At 37.6% G+C, this 18,434-nt stretch overlaps 1 protein-coding gene and 1 pseudogene across 1 annotated transcript in view; both read left to right on the top strand.

Annotated features, from left to right (window-relative positions):
• Positions 1-14,251, top strand: part of LOC101588718 — a 33,470-nt pseudogene extending 19,219 nt beyond the window's left edge.
• Tex10 (testis expressed 10) overlaps positions 13,780-18,434 on the top strand; it is a 58,749-nt gene continuing 54,094 nt past the window's right edge. The window contains exons 1-2 of the mRNA XM_004645243.2: positions 13,780-13,982; positions 17,375-17,576. Coding sequence (XP_004645300.1) covers positions 17,397-17,576 — 180 coding nt within the window. The 5' untranslated portion in view covers positions 13,780-13,982; positions 17,375-17,396. The remainder of the gene's footprint in view (positions 13,983-17,374; positions 17,577-18,434) is intronic.

The raw sequence follows: 18,434 nt of genomic DNA, 5'->3' as shown, positions 1-18,434 counted from the left end.
CCTTCAAGATTTGCTCTGGAACCATGTACAGTACCTTGTAGATCTTGTGTCAGTGTCAGCCATTGGATGAGTCACAGCCATTGCTTGACCAATTTGCTCTCTGTCAAAGCCTGAGAGAAATTTTTCTCTCTAGGTGACTCTCCTTAGGCACACTATGCATCATCAATCACTTTCCTGTGTGGTCTCATAATCTCCTTGATCAGAAAATTTGGGACACCACTTAGAGGATGTCACAGCAGAGGTGCTCATGTACTGAGTCCTCACTGTCCTTGAATGGCTAGGGCCAAACTATTGGTTATCCTTTTAGCCTATTGATCTCTCTAATTTTTGGTCTGCAAACTTTAGTTGTTAAACATCAAGAAGAGAAGCTTAATGATATTTTTACCCTGTAACAGAGGCTGTTATGCTTAACATCACTATCTGTCTGAATATCAAACACCTTAGACATACCATGGAACAGCTGTTTTTGAACAACCATGGATATTCTAAAATTTAAATCTCTATATAATGTTAAAAAACAATTACACATTTTTACACAGAAATTTAGAAATCAAACCATATACAACATTTTAGCAGGACAATCCTATGACATTTTGTTTTTCTTATCTCTTGTTTTCTTTTAATACCATTTTTTAAAGCATACATTTACTTTAAAGAGCGTATAGCAATAATTGATATGACATTAGAAGCAGTATGCATTTAGAAGACCAAAATGACAGGTATGTTAAGCTTGGTTTTAGTATTACACCTTGCTGTCCACAATGTAGTTGCTTAGTTCAGAGATATCAGCCTATAGAGTTAGGCAGGGTGAGAGTTCTACCTATTAACTGCTATTTTCAAAAACCTGATGGAAATTGTTAGGACTATTACCTTAACCGTCTTGTTTATGTCAATGTATGTGTTTGCCCCTACCATATTTCTTAACTTTTCTCCTTTCTCTCTCTTCATTGTTTACTCCTTAAATTCTCTTTTTCCATTTAACTGTGTTATACCTTAAATTTTTTATTTCTTCTTTTCAAGTTCTTACACTAGAGAGGCAATATGATATTAACACATGTGTATCTGGTTTACTTCACTTATTAGTATATCCTCAAGTTACATCCACTTACCTCCAAAGGCTTCAAGTTTGTTTTTCTTTGTAGCTGAGTAATACTCCATTGTATAAAAATACCACATCTTTTTCATCCATTCCTCAGGTGGTGGGCATTTTGGTTGTTTCCAAGATTTAGCTATCAAAAATTGTGCTGCTATAAACAAGTGTGCACATATATCACTATGATATGATGTTTGTACGTTTTTTTGGGAAAATTCCCAGAAGGGGGATAGTGGGATTGAATGGGATTTCCAGTCCTAGTTTTTTAGGAGTCTCCATATTGATTTCCATAATGCTTGCACCAGTCTACATTCCCACCAGCAGTGGAGAAGGGTTCCTTTTTCCCTACAGCCTCTCTAACATTTGTTGTTGGTTGATTTCTTTATGATAGCCATGCTTTCTGGGGTGAGATGGTATCTCAATGTTGTTTTAATTTGCATTTCTTGAATGGCCATTGATGTGGAGCATTTTTTTTTCTTGTATTTATTTGCCTCTTGTATTTCTTCCTCTGAGAAGTGTGTATTCATCTCAGATGCCCATTTTCGATTGGAGCCTTAAATTTTGGGGCCCTAAAGTTTTTTAGTTCTTTATAAATTCTAGATAGAAGACCTTTGTCTGAGTGCTTATTAGTTAAGATTTTTTCCCCAAATTTGTGGGTTGTCTTTTCACTCTGTTTGTAATTTCTTTTGGCATGCATAAAGTTCTCAGTCAGAGGAGATCCAAGTTATTCATTCTTTCAAGTATTTCCTGTGCAGTCTGATGTTTGTTCATGAACTCTTTGCCTAACCCTATGTCTTCAAGAGTTCCTCCTACTTTCTCTTCCAGGAGATTTAGTGTTACTGTTTCAATGTTTAGATCTGTAATCCATTTTGACTTTAGCTTAGTGAATGGTGATAGACCTGGGTCAAGTTTTAGTTTTGGCATGCAGAGAGCCAGTTTTTCCGCACCATTTGTTAAAGCAGCTATCTTTCTTCCATTGAGTATGTTTGGCCCCTTTGTCGAAGATCAGGTGGCTGAGTGTGTTTGAAGTGGTATCTGCATCTCCTAAGCTATTCCATTGATCCTCAGGTCTATTTTGTTGCCAGGCTGATTTTATCACAGTAGCTTTGCAGTATAATTTCAAGTCAGGGATTGTAATACCTCCTGCCTTATCTTTGTTGCCCAGGATTGCCTTCACTATTTCAGGTTTTTTCTAGTTCCAAATAAATTTTAAGAATGATTTCTTTAGGTCTGTGAGGTATGTTGGTTATAATTTGATAAGGATTGCATTAAATCTTTAGAACAATGTTGGTAGTATGGCCCTTTTAACAATGATAATTCTTCCTATCCAGAAACAAGGAATATCTTTCCATTTTCTTTCTTTTTCTTCTTCTTCTTCTTCTTTTTTTTTTCTTCAGAACCAGGGATTGAACTCAGACCTTTGCACTTGCCAGGGAAGCACTTATTCCACTGAGCCATCTCCCCAGTCCCTATCTTTCTATTTTCTGAGATCCTCTATAATTTCTTTTTGTTAGAATACTATAATTTTCATTGAATAGATCTTTTATGTCTTTAGTTAGATTAATCCCTAAGTACTTCACTCCTTGTGAAGCTATTGTAAAGGGTATTGATTCTCCAATTTCTCTCTTAGTGTGTTTATTTGTGTAGAGGAATGCTATTAACTTTTTGACGTTGACTTTGTATCCTGCTATGCTACTGAATTTGTGTATCAATTCTAGTAGCTTTTTGGTGAAATTTTTTTGGGTCTTCCAAGTAGACTATCATGTCATCTGCAAATCATGACAGTTCAACTTCCTCTTATTCCTTCACCTATTCTTATTCCTTTTATTACTCTCTCTTGTCTAATGGCTCTACCTAATGATTCCAGATCTACATTGAATAGGAGTGGTGATAGAGGACATACTTGCCTTGTGCCTGATCTGAGAGTAAAAGATTTCAGTTTTTCCCATTTAGAATTATGTTAGCAGTTGGACTATCATAGATGGTTTTTATCAGATTGAGGTAAAGGCCATCTATTCCAATTTTTGTGGGACTTTGATCATGAATGAGCGTCGGACTTTATCAAAAGCCTTTTCTGCATTGATTGAGATGATCATGTGGTTTTTGAATTTGGCTCTATTGATGTAGTGTATTACAGTCATAGATTTGCATATGTTGAACCATCCTTGCATCCCTGGGATGAATCTTACCTGGTCATGGTGTATAATCTTCTTAATGATTTGCTGTACTGTATTTGCTAGGATTTTTGCATATATATTCATGAGGGAGATTGGTCTGTAGTTCTCTTTTTTTGTTGCATCTTTTTCTGGTTTTAATATCAGTATGATACTTGCCTTCAGGAATGATTTTTGGAGTATTGTTTCCTTTTCAATTTTATTAAAGAGTTTAAGGATTATTGTGATTATTTCTTCTCTAAATTTCTTATAGAATTCAGCTGTGAATCCATCAGGACCTGGACTCTTCTTTGTCAATAAGTTTTTTATTACAATTTGAATATCATTGGCTGTTACTGGGTTACTGAGAGTTGTTATATCTTCTTGGTTCAGGTTTGGTAATTTGTACATTTCTAGGAATCTGTCCATTTCTTCTAGGTCTTCTATTCTGTGAGAGTAAAGATTCTCAAAGTAACTATTGATAATCTCCTGAATTTCCACTGGGTCTGTGGTAATTACACTCTTTTTATTCCTTATTGCTTGAATTATAGTTTTTTCATTTCCTCTTTTTGATAAGATTAGCTAAGGGCTTATCAATTTTATTTAATTTCTCAAGAAATCAACTTTTTGATTTGTTAGTTTTATATTGTTTTCATCTTCTTGATTGCATTAATTTCTGCTCTAATCTTTATAATTTTCTTTGGACCTTGGGTTTGATTTGCTCTTCTTCTAGATGTTTGAGGTGCAACATTAGTGCATTTATTTGCTCCTGTTCTGTTTTCCTAATGTGTGACTTCACAGCTATTGATTTCCCTCTAAGAACTGCTTTCATTGCTTCCCATAAATTCTGATAAGTTGTGTTTGAATTTTCCTTAAATTATAGGTATTGTTCAATTTCTTGTTTAATTTCATGTGACCCATTGGTTGCTGAGTAGGGTGTTGTTTGGTGTGTACATATTTATGAGTGTTACCTCTTCCTCTTGAATTTTTCCCCTAACCAGTATATAGTGGTCTTCTTTATTTTGTTTGACCATTCTTGGTTTGAAGTTGAGACTGTCTGAGAAGAGGATTGTTACCCCTGATTTTTTCTGAGGTGCTGGGTCATGTAGTATTATTTTCCACCCTTGGACTTTCAGCCCATGAATTTCTTTATTAGTTAAGTGTGTTTCTTGTATAGAGCATATCGTTGGATTTTGCTTCCTAATCCACTCTGCCAGTCTACTTCTTTTAATTGGTGAATTGAGTCCATTTGCATTGATGGTTATAATTGAAATATATTGAGTTATGTTTGGCATGCTATTTACCTTCTGATGGTTATCTATTTTCCTCCTGAGTTTAACTGTTTGCTCTGTTTGGTGGGTTCTTTCCATTCTCATTCATATAGTTGTGTTCATTTTGATCCCTCTCTAGAATATATTTTAGTAGTGTGTGTAGGGTTGGCCTGGTCATCATGAATTTCTTTAGTTGTTCTTTGTCATGGAAGTATTTCAGTTCTCCATTATACTTGAAAGATAGTTTTGCAGGATACATCAGTCTTGGTTGGAATTTATTTTCTTGAAAGACTTGAAGTAATTTGCTCTATGCTTTTCTTGACTTAATGGTTTGAGAAGAGAAATCTGCTGTTATTCTGATGGGTTTTCCTTTAAATGTCATCTCTTTCTTTTCTGTAGCTGCTTTTAGGAGATTGTTCTTGAGCTAAATTTTGGGAATCTTGATTATTATATGTCTGGGTATGTTTTTATTTGGGTTGATGTTATTTGGGGTTCTATATGCCTTGGTTATTTTTCCCCATATTTAGGAAGTTTTTTGCTATTCTGTCCATATTCTTTTTATATCATTTGTATTGACTTCTTCTTTCTCATTGATGCCAATTAGTCTTAAGTTGTTCATCTTTGCATCATCTTGCAGATGTTAAATTATTTTTTTCCTGCATCCTTCCTTGTTTTTTGTTTTTTGTTTTTTGTTTTTTGTTTTTTGTTTTTTGTTTTTGCTGAACTGGGGATTGAACTCAGGCCCTTGCACTTGCCAGGGAAGTGCTTATTCCACTGAGCCATCTCCCCAGCCCTCCTTGTTTTAAGCAGATCTTTCCTTACCTTTTCACTAGCTGCAACAGTATCTTCAAGGTCTGAAAGTCTATCTTCACTTCCATTCAGACAGTTTTGACAATTTCTAATTGAGTTTCTAATCTCTTGAATACCTCTTTGAATCTGCTTCATACTTCTATTACTTTTCTATATTGCTCATTCAAAGTTTGCATCATTTTTCTATTCTCCTCTATTTTTTTCTCAGTTTCTTCTCTAGAAACACTTAGTACTTCTTTCATTATAGTTATCATTTCTTTTGTACTTCAGAGAGTATTTCTGATCTGGTTTCCTTTATACCTTTTTGAGGTTGTTTCTTTACTACAGATGCTATGCTTTCAGAAATTTCAGGTGTGTAGCTTCCAATTTCTTCTATGCTAGTGCCTCCCGCATTTTTTCTGGGTGGGCTCGGTGTCTGAGAGTGCATTTTGCTCCTTTTCTTTGCCATTTTGTATAGCACTGTTCTCTGGCCTTTGGTGTAGAGCTTTGTTTCAGTTATTATCTAAGCACCTACCAATATTATTACTCAAGAGAGATCACATGGCTAAGGCAGTTACAGTTTTCTATTTACAGCACAGCAATTAGCAACACTAATAATGCATGGTGAGATTTAGCAATTGACAAACTTTTATAGCTAATGGGTTTATATTTTAAACCATAAGAGCAAACGTTATGATTGTATAGCTAAGCAAATATTAAATTAAGAATATGCATTTAAATTAGTTCCTCTAAGTTCCATCTGGTCACTTCCCCTTGATGTATGTAAAGTCTTCCAGACAGACTAGTTCACCCAAGTTACTTGTTGCCACCTCTGTCCCTCAAGAGAGAGAATAGTCATGTAGGTTATGGTTTAGCAGTGTGCCTGAGCTTACCAGGTCAGATCTACCAAGTTCAAACTCATCCAGCTTGGCCTGTCTTGAATCTGGCGGCTGGGCTGGGTTTCTTCCAGCTGGGTGCACTGCTGTGCACTGAATCCCAAACCAACTCAGCTGCCCTAATGTGGAGTTCTGTTCCTGCTGGTCCCAAACTGATTGCCAAAATGGTTCATCTTCCACGCTGCAGTGGAGGCTAACTATCTGAGACCCATACCTGATCATGTCATTCCCATTTAAAAAAAAAAATCAGTGGTTTATATCCTAGAACAAAAAATATTTTCTTGAGTACCAATTATACTATGAACACTGTAGTTAAAAGAAAAAGAAAAAGATTCTGTATTTGTCCCCTTAGCGACCACAGACGAACTTGAATCCTGGGAAGTATACAGTTCACATACCCTATCCATTATGATGATCTGTACATTCTCCTTCCATCCAAAGAACTATACTCTATCCCTCCTCATTTCCCACCAGTGTTGCTGTTCCAGATCTTTTATTCATTTATTTTTTTTTTATTTTCAAAAGAAAAAAACCCCCGAATGCTCTTCAACTGATGATGGATAAAAAAGATCTGGTATTTTTATACAATGACATACTATTCAGCCACAAAGAAGGATAAACTTGAGATATTTATAGGGAAATAGATGTGACTTGAGTCTATCCTTATTAGTGAAATAATTCAGTCTCACATGTGCAAACATAGTTTTGTCTCCCTAATGTAAGAAGCTTAGAGAGTAAGTAAGACTCCAAATGTACAGCTGATATTGTGAAATGGGAAGAAAATGCTCACAAGGAAGAGGAAACTGGAATAGGGGAAAGGAGAAAAGATGAAAGGGAAAAGGAGAAAAAATATGTATATTTATACACACAAGATAGTTGACATAGATATACTGCTAATTGCTATTAACACACTGAAAGGATAGGTATATGCCTATATTACTTGGTCAGTTTTTCATTCCTCTATCTTGTATTATGAGCAACTACTTTGAAGATCATAACACACAATGTACTGAACATTGCTACTGTCCTACAATGTTGTTTTGAAATTTTATACCATTATTTTTATTGTTTTCCTTCCCTCAAAAATAAAGAAATTATCTGGAACAAGATAAAGATCTAGCTATTACAAATTGTGTCACTATAAACATGGGTGCACATATATCACTGTGGTATGATGTTTTTAATTCTTCTGGGAAACTACCAAGAAGGGGAATGGCTGGATTAAATAAAACCAGTAATTCTAGTTTTTCTAAGGAATCTCCATACTGATTTCCAAAGTAGTCACACCATTTTACATTTCCATCAACAATGGAGAAGGTTCCTTTTTCCTCACAGCACCTCCAGTATTTGTTATTGATTTATTTCTTGGTGATAGACATTCTTATTAGGGTGAGATAAAATCTCAGCGTTGTTTTAATTTGCATCTCTCAAATTGGTCTTATCATGACTAATGATGTTGAACATTTTTTCATGTATTAATTTTCTATTTGTATTCATTTATCTGAGAAGTACATATTAATCTCAACTGCCCATTTTTTGATTGGGTCTTTACATTTTGGGGATCTGATTTTTAAAAATTCTTTATATATTCTAGCTGTAAGTACTTTGAGGGACAGGAAAAGGTTTTCCCACTTTGTGGGTTGTTTTTCCCTCTGTTGGTGTTTTCTTTTGAAGTACAGAGTTTGTAAAAGGATGAATCCCAGTTATTGATTCTTTAAAGGGTTTCCCATTCAGTTTGGGTTTTGTTCATGAAGTTCTGCCTACTCTGATGTCTTCAAGATTTTTACCTACTTTCTCTTCCAGTAAATTTAGTGCTTCTGTTTCAATATTTAGATCTTTGATCCATTTTTACTTTAATTTACTGCATACTGATAGGCATGGGGCCTAGTTTTAGACTTTGGCATGTGGCGAGCCAATTCTTCCAGCACCATTTATTAGACAGGATATTTTTCTTCCACTTAAAATGTTTGACCCATTTGTCAAAGATAAGGTTGCTGAGTGTGTTTGGAGTTGTGTTTGCATGTTATACTCTGTTCCACTAGTCTTCAGGACTTTTTTGTGGTAGTACCATGCTGATTTTATCACAGTAGCTTTGCAGTATAATTTCAAGTCAGAGATTGTGATGCCTCCTTGTCATTGTTGCCCAGGATTGCTTTTGCTATTCTAGGTCTCTGGTTCCAGATGAATTTTAGAAATGTTTTTCTAATTCTGTGAGGAATATTGGCGGTATTTTGATAGGGATTGCTTTAGATCTGTATAACAATTTTGGGAAAATGGTCACTTTCTCTACATTAGTTCTTATTCATTTACAAGGGATATCTTTACATTTTCTGACACCCTCTTCAATCTCCTTTTTCAGAGTATTGTAATTTTCAATATATAAATCTTTTACTTCCCTTTGTTAGATTGATTCACAGGTACTTCATATTTTGGGATGCTAATGTGAAGATTTTGGTTTCCCCAATTTCTCTCTCAATAAGTTTGTTGTTTGTGTATGGAATGCTATTGATTTTTGACTACTGACTTTGTTTCCAGCCATGCAACGGAATTTGGTTATTAACTCTAGGAGTCTTTTGGTGGGGCCTTAGGGGTCTTCTGTATACAGTACTATGTCATCTGTGAAAATCGATAATTTAACTTCTTCCGTTCCTATCCTTATTCCTTTTATTTCTTTCTTTTCTAATTGCTCTGGCTAATGTTTCCAGAACTATGTTGAAAAGGCATGATGATAATGAACATTCTTATCTTGCTCCTGATTTTAGAGTGAAAACTTTGTTTTTGTCCATTTAGTATAATGTTGGCCATTGGTCTGTCATAGATGGCTTTTATTGGATTGAAGTACAGACCACCTATACTAGTTTTCTGTAGGGCTTTTATCACGAATGAATGTTAGACTCCATCAAAGACTTTTTCTACATCTATTCAAATAATTATGTGATTTTTGTCTCAGGTGCTGATGATGTGGTGTATTGCATTTATTAATTTCTATATGTTGAGCCATCCCTGTATTGTGGGATGTATCCCACTTCATTGTGATGTTTAATCTTCTTGATGATATGCTGAATTTTGTTTACTACTATCTTATTGAGTATTTTTGCATCTATGTTCATTAAGGAGATTGGTTTGTACATAGTTCTCGTTTGGTTGTGTCTTTCTCTGGCTTTAGTATAAGGATAATACTTACCTCCAGAAATGAGTTAGGGAATATTGATTTCTTTTCAATTTCATTAAAGAATGAAAGGAATATTGGCATTAAATCCTCCATAAATGTCTTGTAGAATTTAGCAGTAAATCCATCAGGACCTGGGCCTTTCTGTGTTGGTAATTTTTTATTATATTTTAATTTAATTAACTGATATTAGGTTATTGAGAACTTTTATTTATTTTTTATTCCGTTTTGGGCATTCATATGTACCCAGGGATCTGTCCATTTCATCTGTGTTTTCAATTCTGCGAGAGTAAAGATTTTCAAAGTGGGTCTGATGAGCTTCTGAATTTCTACAGGATCTGTAGTGACTTTACCCTTATCATTCTTTAATGCATGAATTTGAGGGGTTTTTTCTGGATAGAGTTTGCTAAGGGTTTATCAACTTTATTTTTTCAAAGAACCAACTCTTCGATTCATTAATTCTTTGTATTGTTTTCTTGTTTTCCATTGTTTTAATTTGTGCTCGGATATTTGTAATTTTCTGTCTTCTATGGGCTTTCAGTTTGTTCTGCTCTTCTTTTTCTAGAAGCGTGAGGTGTAACATTAGGTTGTTTATTTGTGTTTGTTATATTTTCCTAATGTGAGAATTTACCGCTATGAATTTCCCTACTAGGACTGCTTTCATTGTATCCCATAAGTTCTGTTATGTCATATTTGCATTCTCATTTAATTGTACATATTGCTTAATTTTTTTTCCTTTATTATATCTGTGACCCACCGGTTTTTTCCGAGGGTATTATTTGATTTCCACATGTCTATGGAGTTTTTGTGGTTTCTTTTGTCATTAATTTGCAACTTATTTGCATTATGGTTAGATAATAGGCACAGGGTAAAGTAATTTAAATTCCTTTGTATTTACTTAAGCAAGTTCAGTGGGCTAGTATGTGGTCTATTTTAGAGAACATTCTATGTGCAGCTGAGAAGAATGTTTATTTTGATGATGTTGGGTGGAACAATCTGAAAACATCTACTAAATCCATTTGGTCACAGGTTTGATTTAGTTCTGTTATTTCTTTGCTGATTTTTTGTCTAGATGATCTCTTGGTGACAATACGGTATTAAGATCTCCCATTACAATTGTATTATTGCTTATTTGATTTTTCAGGTCCATTTATAATTATCTTATACAGCTGAATGCTTCTGTATTTGGTGCATATATATTTATTATTGTTATCTCTTTCTCTTGAAGTATTCCCCTAACAATTATGCAGTGACCTTCTATCTTTTGATCATTCTTCATTTGAATTTTACATTATCTGCAAACAGCACCGCTACCCCTGCTTTTCTGGATTCCTGTTGCATGGAAGATTGTTTTCCATCCTTTTTCAGTCTATAAATTTCTTTTTGCATTAAATTTGTCTTTTATACAGCATATTGTTGGATTTTGTTTCTTGATCCACTCTGCAAGTCTGTTTCTTTTAGTTGGTGAATGGAGGACATTTACACTGATGGTTATAACTGATATGTATTGGCTTATTTTTGCCTTATTTTCCTACTATTGGTTCCCTACTTTTCCCCTTTGTTTAATTGGTTACCCTGCCTGGTGCTTTATTTCTGTTGTTGGAATTGTGGTCATTTTACTTCTGTCTAGTCTACCTTTCAGTACTCCTTGTAACATTGGTTTTGTGTTCATTAATCTCTTCTGTTGTTCTTTGTTGTGGAAGTATCTCATTTCTCCATTAATGTTGAAAGATAATTTTTCAGGACACACCAATCTGGGTTGGAAGTTGTTTTCTCTGAGGACTTGATTACTTCACTCCAATTTCTTCTTGACTTCAGGGCTTGTGTTGGGAAGTCTGCTGTTATATTGATGGGCTGTCATTTATAGATGGTCTGTTTATTTTCTCTAACAGTTTTTAATATTTTGTCCTTGTGATGAATTTCTGGAATCTTGGTTATTATTTGCTTTGATGTAGTTTCATTTTGGTCATGCCTATTTGGAATTTTATATGTTCAGTAGTCTCAGGAAAGTAATACAGTTGTTTGGGGAGTGGAGTTTTCTTACCATTCTAGAACTTATATTCATTGTACTTAGTATTTTTTGGCATGGGTCAATGATCTTGATTCAAGTTATAGTGATACACTGGCTATGGAAGTGATCCATGCTGGAACTGTCCAATATTAAAATACCAAAGTTTGAAAAAAAATCTGCTTGGTATTTGTCTTAGTTACTCTTCTCTTGTTGGTGGGACAAATACCCAACACTCTAAATGAGAGAAGAAAAGGTTTAGTTAGCTCACAATTACTGGAGGTTTCAAGACATTGGAGGAGAGGCTGGGGTACTGCTGTGTCCAGGATGACCCTCTCCACATCTCTGAGAAAGTACAGGCTAGCCAGTTTAATGGTTCACCCCTCTCTGGCCCCGCCATGGTCCTCTGGCCCCACCCCTCAAGCCACTCAGTTGCTCCTCCAGCCATGTCTGCCTCATAACCTACACAAGGCTTTGGGGGGGGGACGACTAGACACAAACCATAACATTATTTAGAACTTTCCTTGATAGTTGAACTGAAACTATGACTTGAAAAAAACCTCTAAAGTGACCCAGAAGTTATTTCTTGCCCTGGACACAAGGGAGTGACACTGTAGTCCAAGTGTAGCTCTTGCTCTTGACCGGACAACATAGCATATAGCACTTGCTAGTGTGTTAAAACTTCATCATGTGTGGGATTTGTTTTGGTGTTTCATTTGTGTAAAATATCATAACTAATGCTCCTAATAAAATGAAGAATCACTGAAGGATTTTAAACAAGGGTGACCTGATCTGGTGAACATTGTAAGATAGTCATATAGCTGATCTGGTAATATTACACTATAGGGAGAAGAGGGTCAAGGGTCAAAGCAGGAGGATTTATTCAGAGGCCTTTTGCACTAATCAGAAAGTGAAAGTAGCAGGGAAACAATGATCAGTGGCAGAAGTCAAGACATGTCTGGAAACAGAGTCAGCAGAATTTCCTGGTAAGGCATATATGAGGTGTGAAATAACAAAAAAATAAGGACAAAACCTCATGGTTTTGCATAATTGGTAAGATGAAGTTGTTATTTGAGTTAAAATAGGTTTAGTAAGATTAGATTTCAGGGGGGGATAACAGGTGTTCAGTTTTTTGGATATGTTGGCCTTGTTGGTCACACCAGCTACCTGAAGGAAATGTTGGATAAACTGGTACATATGATTCTGGAATTTAGTGGACAGGTCTGGCTGGTGATAAACCTTTCCTCTTCTTGTTTGATTTTATAGTTTTATTTATTTTGTATTTTAGTAAGGATCTATAGGGTCTCACTACGTAGATCAGACTCGTAGTGATCCACCTGTATTCAGCCTCCCAAGAGTTGGGATTACAGGCATGCAGCACCACACCCAGTTGCTGTCTCAGCACGCTCGGTGGGTGGGCTGGCATGGCATGCCAGGATCAAACCCTGGCTGCTGCATCTGCCTAAGCAGGTGCTTTAATCCGCTGAGTTATTTGGCTGGCCCTTCAATTTCACAGTTTTAAATGACATATAATACAAATGATGCTCTAAAGTTTATGTTAGATTGAAGACAGGTTGTGGTGTAGTTGTGTTGCCAACATAAGATGGAGTGGGCTTCTGGGACAATGTCCTTGTCTTTGATCACAGAATGGTCATGGTCTTAGTTTCAGTGCTTAGGTCTCCCAGATTCAGACATCATTTTTCCTACCTAATGAGGCTTTTTATCATACACCCTTTTTTTAAATCTGGTGAGCCATGCAGCACTTTCTTCCACACCACCACACCAATGTTTGGGAAGAAGTTTTTACTTCTTCCATTTTTAATCTCTTCTCTAGGAATTTTAATTTTTCCCTTAACTTTTCTAGAGCCACTCAATTTTGGAAGGAACTGTATGCTCAAATATACTTCATCAGGCACAGGGGCCGAAAATAACTTTATTAGGTAGGAATCTTATAGTAAGACTTCCAGGCTCCAGTTGCTAGGTGCATTTTCCCCTCCCTTAAGTTATCAGCCTCACTTCTGCTCAAGTTAAAGTCCACAGAAATTCTAGCTTTGCTGTTCCAAACTTTCGATTTTCCTCAATTCAGTTCAATTCATAGGCTCCTTTGACACTCTGCTTTGAAAGCAGCTCCAAGTTTGGAGTATGCTGGTCCAAACAACCAAGGTCTAAGGAGGGAGAAAAGGCCTGTTCTAAACTAGCTGTAACCCAGGCGACATTCTCCCGGATGCAGAAGAGGAAAGTTCTGGAGAGTACCTGAGGACCATGCTTTGTTCTCCAGTGCAGCCCTCTGCAGTCCCGCCGGCCCTGCTCAGCCACCAGGGGGCTTCCGGCGCGGCCCCCTCCTCCAGGGGGCGTGGCCTGCCGCTCCCGCCTCCTGGCTGCGCGCGGCGGCTGCCCGCGGTCACGTGAGCGCAGCGCGGCGGGGGAGGGGCCCTTATTTCCGGGCGGCGGAAGGAGACGCGGCCGCGTGAGGGCCAGGCGATTTGAAAACACGCTCCGAGAGCCAGTGGCGCAGGCCGGTGGCGCACCTTGTCACCCCGTGGGCTTCCCCTCGCACGCTCTTCGCGTTGGCCTCCGCGCCCAGGTTCCGGGCGGGGCCTCAGGTGAGCGGCCGCCGCCCGTCTGCCGGGCCCTCCCAATGTGGGGGCGGTGCGCGGGCCGTTGCCTCCGTCCGCGCGCGGCTCGGGAGGCCGGGCGGACGGTGGCGACGAGCGCCCCGGAGCCCCACGGCGCTGCCTGTGCGGAGCGCGCGGATGCGGGCCGCCCTGTGCGGGGGCGGGGCGCCCGGCGTGCGAGGCGCGCTACTGACCGGGCGGGTTCGGGCAGGTTCGCGCGGTTTCGGGTCCGGCAGAGTTTCTGGCCCCGGGTGTAGCGCAGCCCGAGCTCCCGACCACGGTTACGGCCGGAGGAGTTCCCGGAGCCCCGAGGATCTTCGCATCTGACGGCGGGACCGCGAGGGGTGAGCAGTGCTCTGGCCGCCCCTCGCCTCCCAGGCTGACCTTACTGGGCAGAGCGGGACCGGTAGCTCGCCTTCGCCTCTACCGGAGCATTTGCTTTCCTTTGGGCTCGGTCAGTGGACTTAGGGACTCGCGAGTGCAGGGGGTTGGAGAAAAAAATGAACAGCGATTTGGGTGGTGTGTTTGTGCCCTTCTTGACTTTTTTTTTGGGTGGGGGAAATAAATGCAAATGTGGAAGGGTAAGGAGATGACCCGCAGGGAAACACTGGAATTCGTTTTTTGTTGACATTCCAGTATGTTAAGGTTAACAGACAAGACTGTAGTAAGGAAGATGTAAAATTAGGTTTAAAACTATTTGAGGCTCATATATGGAAGAGGACCAGGGGTGTGACGGTTTCATCCCTGAGGCTGGCATTCTGCCTTCATTTCCAAACCGACTACTGTGAAAATGCTTTAGAACGGTTTGATTTGTTGTGCTAGGAATAGTTTTAAGTGAAAAAACTATTAGCAATTGCTAATAGAACTTTAAATGTTGCTAGCATAAAAATGTTCTCTCTATATCGTAAATATAACCTTTTCAAATTTAAAAGTTAGTGAAAGGCAGTTTTCGTAATTTTCTTAATACAAGGAAAGTATAGCGTGAACTGGTATAAAACGATGGAAAATGTAGCATAAATTAGATGTGTGATGTTGGGGAATGGCTGAAGAGAGCCCAGGGGATTAATAGTGGGTCATACTGTTTTCTTGATGGTCTAAACCATTTGCCATCTTTTCTGGTAATTGCCAGTGGTAAAATTGTAAGAAAAGATCGCCCGTGCTTAATTGATGAAAGCCATTTTTGTATAAAAAGAAGCCGAATGAGTATCAGGGCTTTTTTTCTAGACCGAATTTTCTTACTATTCTTTTACTCCCTTTGGATTAGGATAACTAGAGTTGTGAGCAGAATGAAAATTTGGGGTTGGGGTAAATGAAATAAGGCAAACTATTTTGCCATATATTCTTAATCCTAGAGTTACTTCTAATATGTATGACAGAACACAGATTTGCAGAGTTTTGTCATAATCTCTTCTCCACTCCTTCATAAGATTTGAAATCTTTCTTAGCCACATCATTGAAAGTGGTTTACGGTTACCTTTGCTTGTACCCATTGCATCTACTACTGAGTGTGGTGTATACTGGTCATGAGACTTTAAGAACGCAGGTGTGTTTGTGATTTAACATATGTACATGTTTAGCAGTGTGTCAGGTACACTTCTGAGCATTTTACTAACATGAACTCATTTATTCCTTTAACCCATCTCAAAACCCTGTAGGTAATTTTTTTTACCACTATCTTTTAGGTAATAACAGCCACAGTGGTTAATGTAGCCAAGAAGTGACCTAGGTTGGATAAGAAACAGTATGGCGCTGGGAATCATCCTTTTCCTCCAAAATGGGGTTTTGCTGTGTTGTGCAGGCTGGCTTGGAACTCTTGGGCTCACCTTATCCTGTCTCAGCCTTTCCAGTAGCTTGGAACTAACCTGTGTAGTCAAGGGCCTACTTCGTGGGGAACTAAGATAGTACAACCCAACAGTTAAATGAGTTTGGATGTAGTGGCTTCTAAATTCCTAGAACTGGAACTGCCTTCCCAGTGTTGGACCAGCCATTTTATTAGTCTTAGAGTACTGCAAACTTTTGTATTGTCCTGTGTTTTGACTTTTTGTAGCTAGGCAGAGATCTGAAGTTCTTTTTTAATTTTTTTTGATACAGGGTCTTACATGTAGTTTAAGTTAGTCTTGAACTCATTGAAGTTGAGGCTTGTCTCAAACTTGCAGCAGACCTCCTACCTCAGCCTCCTAAGTGCTGGGATGCAGGTGTGCATCACCAGGCCATCTACAAGTTCTTTTATTTCAGTGGTACTTTTCTACTCAATTGGGTACACAATAGAGGGTGGAATTTATTATTTTGAGGCATGTGGAAAAATTTCAAGAAGAGTTGAACTCTTGGTGGAGGAGGTTATGTTTTGGATAGATGATAGCTTGTAGGAAGATAAACCTAGAATGGTTGGAAGTGCTTATGAAGTAATTTAGTATGCCATGGTGAGGTATTTAAGCTGCTTATGAACAGAACTGAAAGCTCCTGAATCTCTGCCTGACATTAAGAAAGAGCTGTCTAGTGGTGCATGAATATCAACAGGGAGGCTGTAGACTAGGTTAGGAAGAAAAGGAGTTTTAAAACTTATTAGCCTGGGAATGGGTGGGAGGAACAAATGAAAGATTTTCTGTGTCATAAGGTTTGGATGCAAGCTAGGAGGATAGGGAGAGTACAAGGTGACTGCCTGAGTTGTTTGTTGTAGCAGAGTAGGTAGTCTTTGTTCCTTATCCTGTTATATTGTATTTCCTCCTATGCCAGGTTTTATCTTCTTTCAGAGGATACTGTTTTCTGTTTTTATCTGATCTGAACTTTACTTAATGTTCAAGATGCTAGTATCTTCACTTATATCAGGCTTGTCCCCTACTGCTGATCTTGTTTTCTTTGATCATGAAATGTCCATTATTACCTTTTGCTACAGAGCTGAATGTGACCTGTTGTTTTCAAGCATTCAGTTTTGGTTTGTGAAACTTCCTAATCACTGATAGACTGTGTTCAAACAGTAACATTTGTGTTCACGCTTTGTTTTGCTAAATCTTTCTCAGGGCCTCCCAGGGACTAGGAGCTTCTCAGCAATGCAGTTTATGTCTCTTAGCAAATATGTGCTGCTTTGCTATCCACAAAGAGGGTTCAGAAGTTTCCACTTAACACATGGTTTGACAAAATGTTCAGTGGCTCAGAAAACCTTGCAGAGCCCTTGAAAAGACTGTTCCCTTATTATTAATAACAACAGTGATTTCTTTTGTATTTTTTAATTATAGTTTCATTTAATATTTTAATTATTTGGCATAATTGCTGTTGGCCATAATTTTTGGTTATATTTGAAATGTTAGCATGATGTAAATGTTGGAAAATACCTTTTTATCAGTTATCCTTGACTATTTTAAAATTTACTCTTTTCTTTATAGAACTCACATATATAACTCAAAAATGACCAAAAAACGGAAACGCCAAGATGACTTTCAAAAAGTAAAACTAAAAGTTGGTAAAAAGAAGCCCAGATTAGAAAATGCTACCATTACAAACTTTAAAACAAAGAGTATACATCTGCCTGAGCAACTCAAAGAGGATGCAGCACTTCCAACAAACAATAGAAAACTTAACATAAAGGTAAATCAAAAACCTTATTTTGATGAAATAAGATTGTCTTTGAAATCATGTTGAGTATTGTTCTTATGGAAAGTTCACTTTTAAGTCATTTATTTAGGGTTTATTAATACATGATATTTGGGGTGTATCTGTCACATCTAACAGTGTACAGCTGTCTTTCTATCTCCTCCAGAAGGTTTGCTAAACTAAACCCATAGTGACTTCTCCCTAGTATACTTATTTCATGATGTAATATATATCATCTGGAAATAATTTTATGTTTACTTTTCAGAGAGGTAGTGCTGGAAATTGAACCCGTACTAGGCAAGCACTGTACTGCTTTTTAACCTTTTGAGTCTAGGGCTCACCAAGTTGCCAAGGTTGGCCTTAAATTTGTGACCCTTCTCCCTCTAGCTGGGATTACAGGTGTGCACCATCCTACCTGGTGTGTTTAACTTTTTGTTTTGTTTGAGAAGTCAAGTTTTTGATGAACAATTCAGCTGTTTTTTATAGCTGATTAAATAAGATCCTGTTAACACATCATTTTCAAACCCAAATTGCAATAGATTATTATAGTAGGTTCCTATTACAAGTTAACCGTACCTTATCCAAAATGATTGGAACCAGAATTGTTTTGGATTTCAGATTTTGGAATATTTATGTTTAATGTACACCTTATACACATGATCAGAAAGTAGTTTTATACAGAACTTTCAATGTCATTGACATTTGACATGTACTTACAGTAGGTCAGGTGTGCAATTTTCCACTTGTGTCTGATTCTCAAAGACTTAGATTTTGGAGCATTTTGGATTTAAATGTTGGATTTTGAACACTAATTCTGTTTAAATTTTCATCAAGTTTATTTGTGTTTTTTTT

This window comes from Octodon degus, unplaced genomic scaffold, assembly GCF_000260255.1.
Source record: "Octodon degus isolate 3935 unplaced genomic scaffold, OctDeg1.0 scaffold00221, whole genome shotgun sequence".
NCBI lineage: Eukaryota > Metazoa > Chordata > Mammalia > Rodentia > Octodontidae > Octodon > Octodon degus.
The sequence above is the reverse complement of the archived record's forward strand: the minus strand, read 5'-3'. Positions and strand labels throughout refer to the sequence as shown.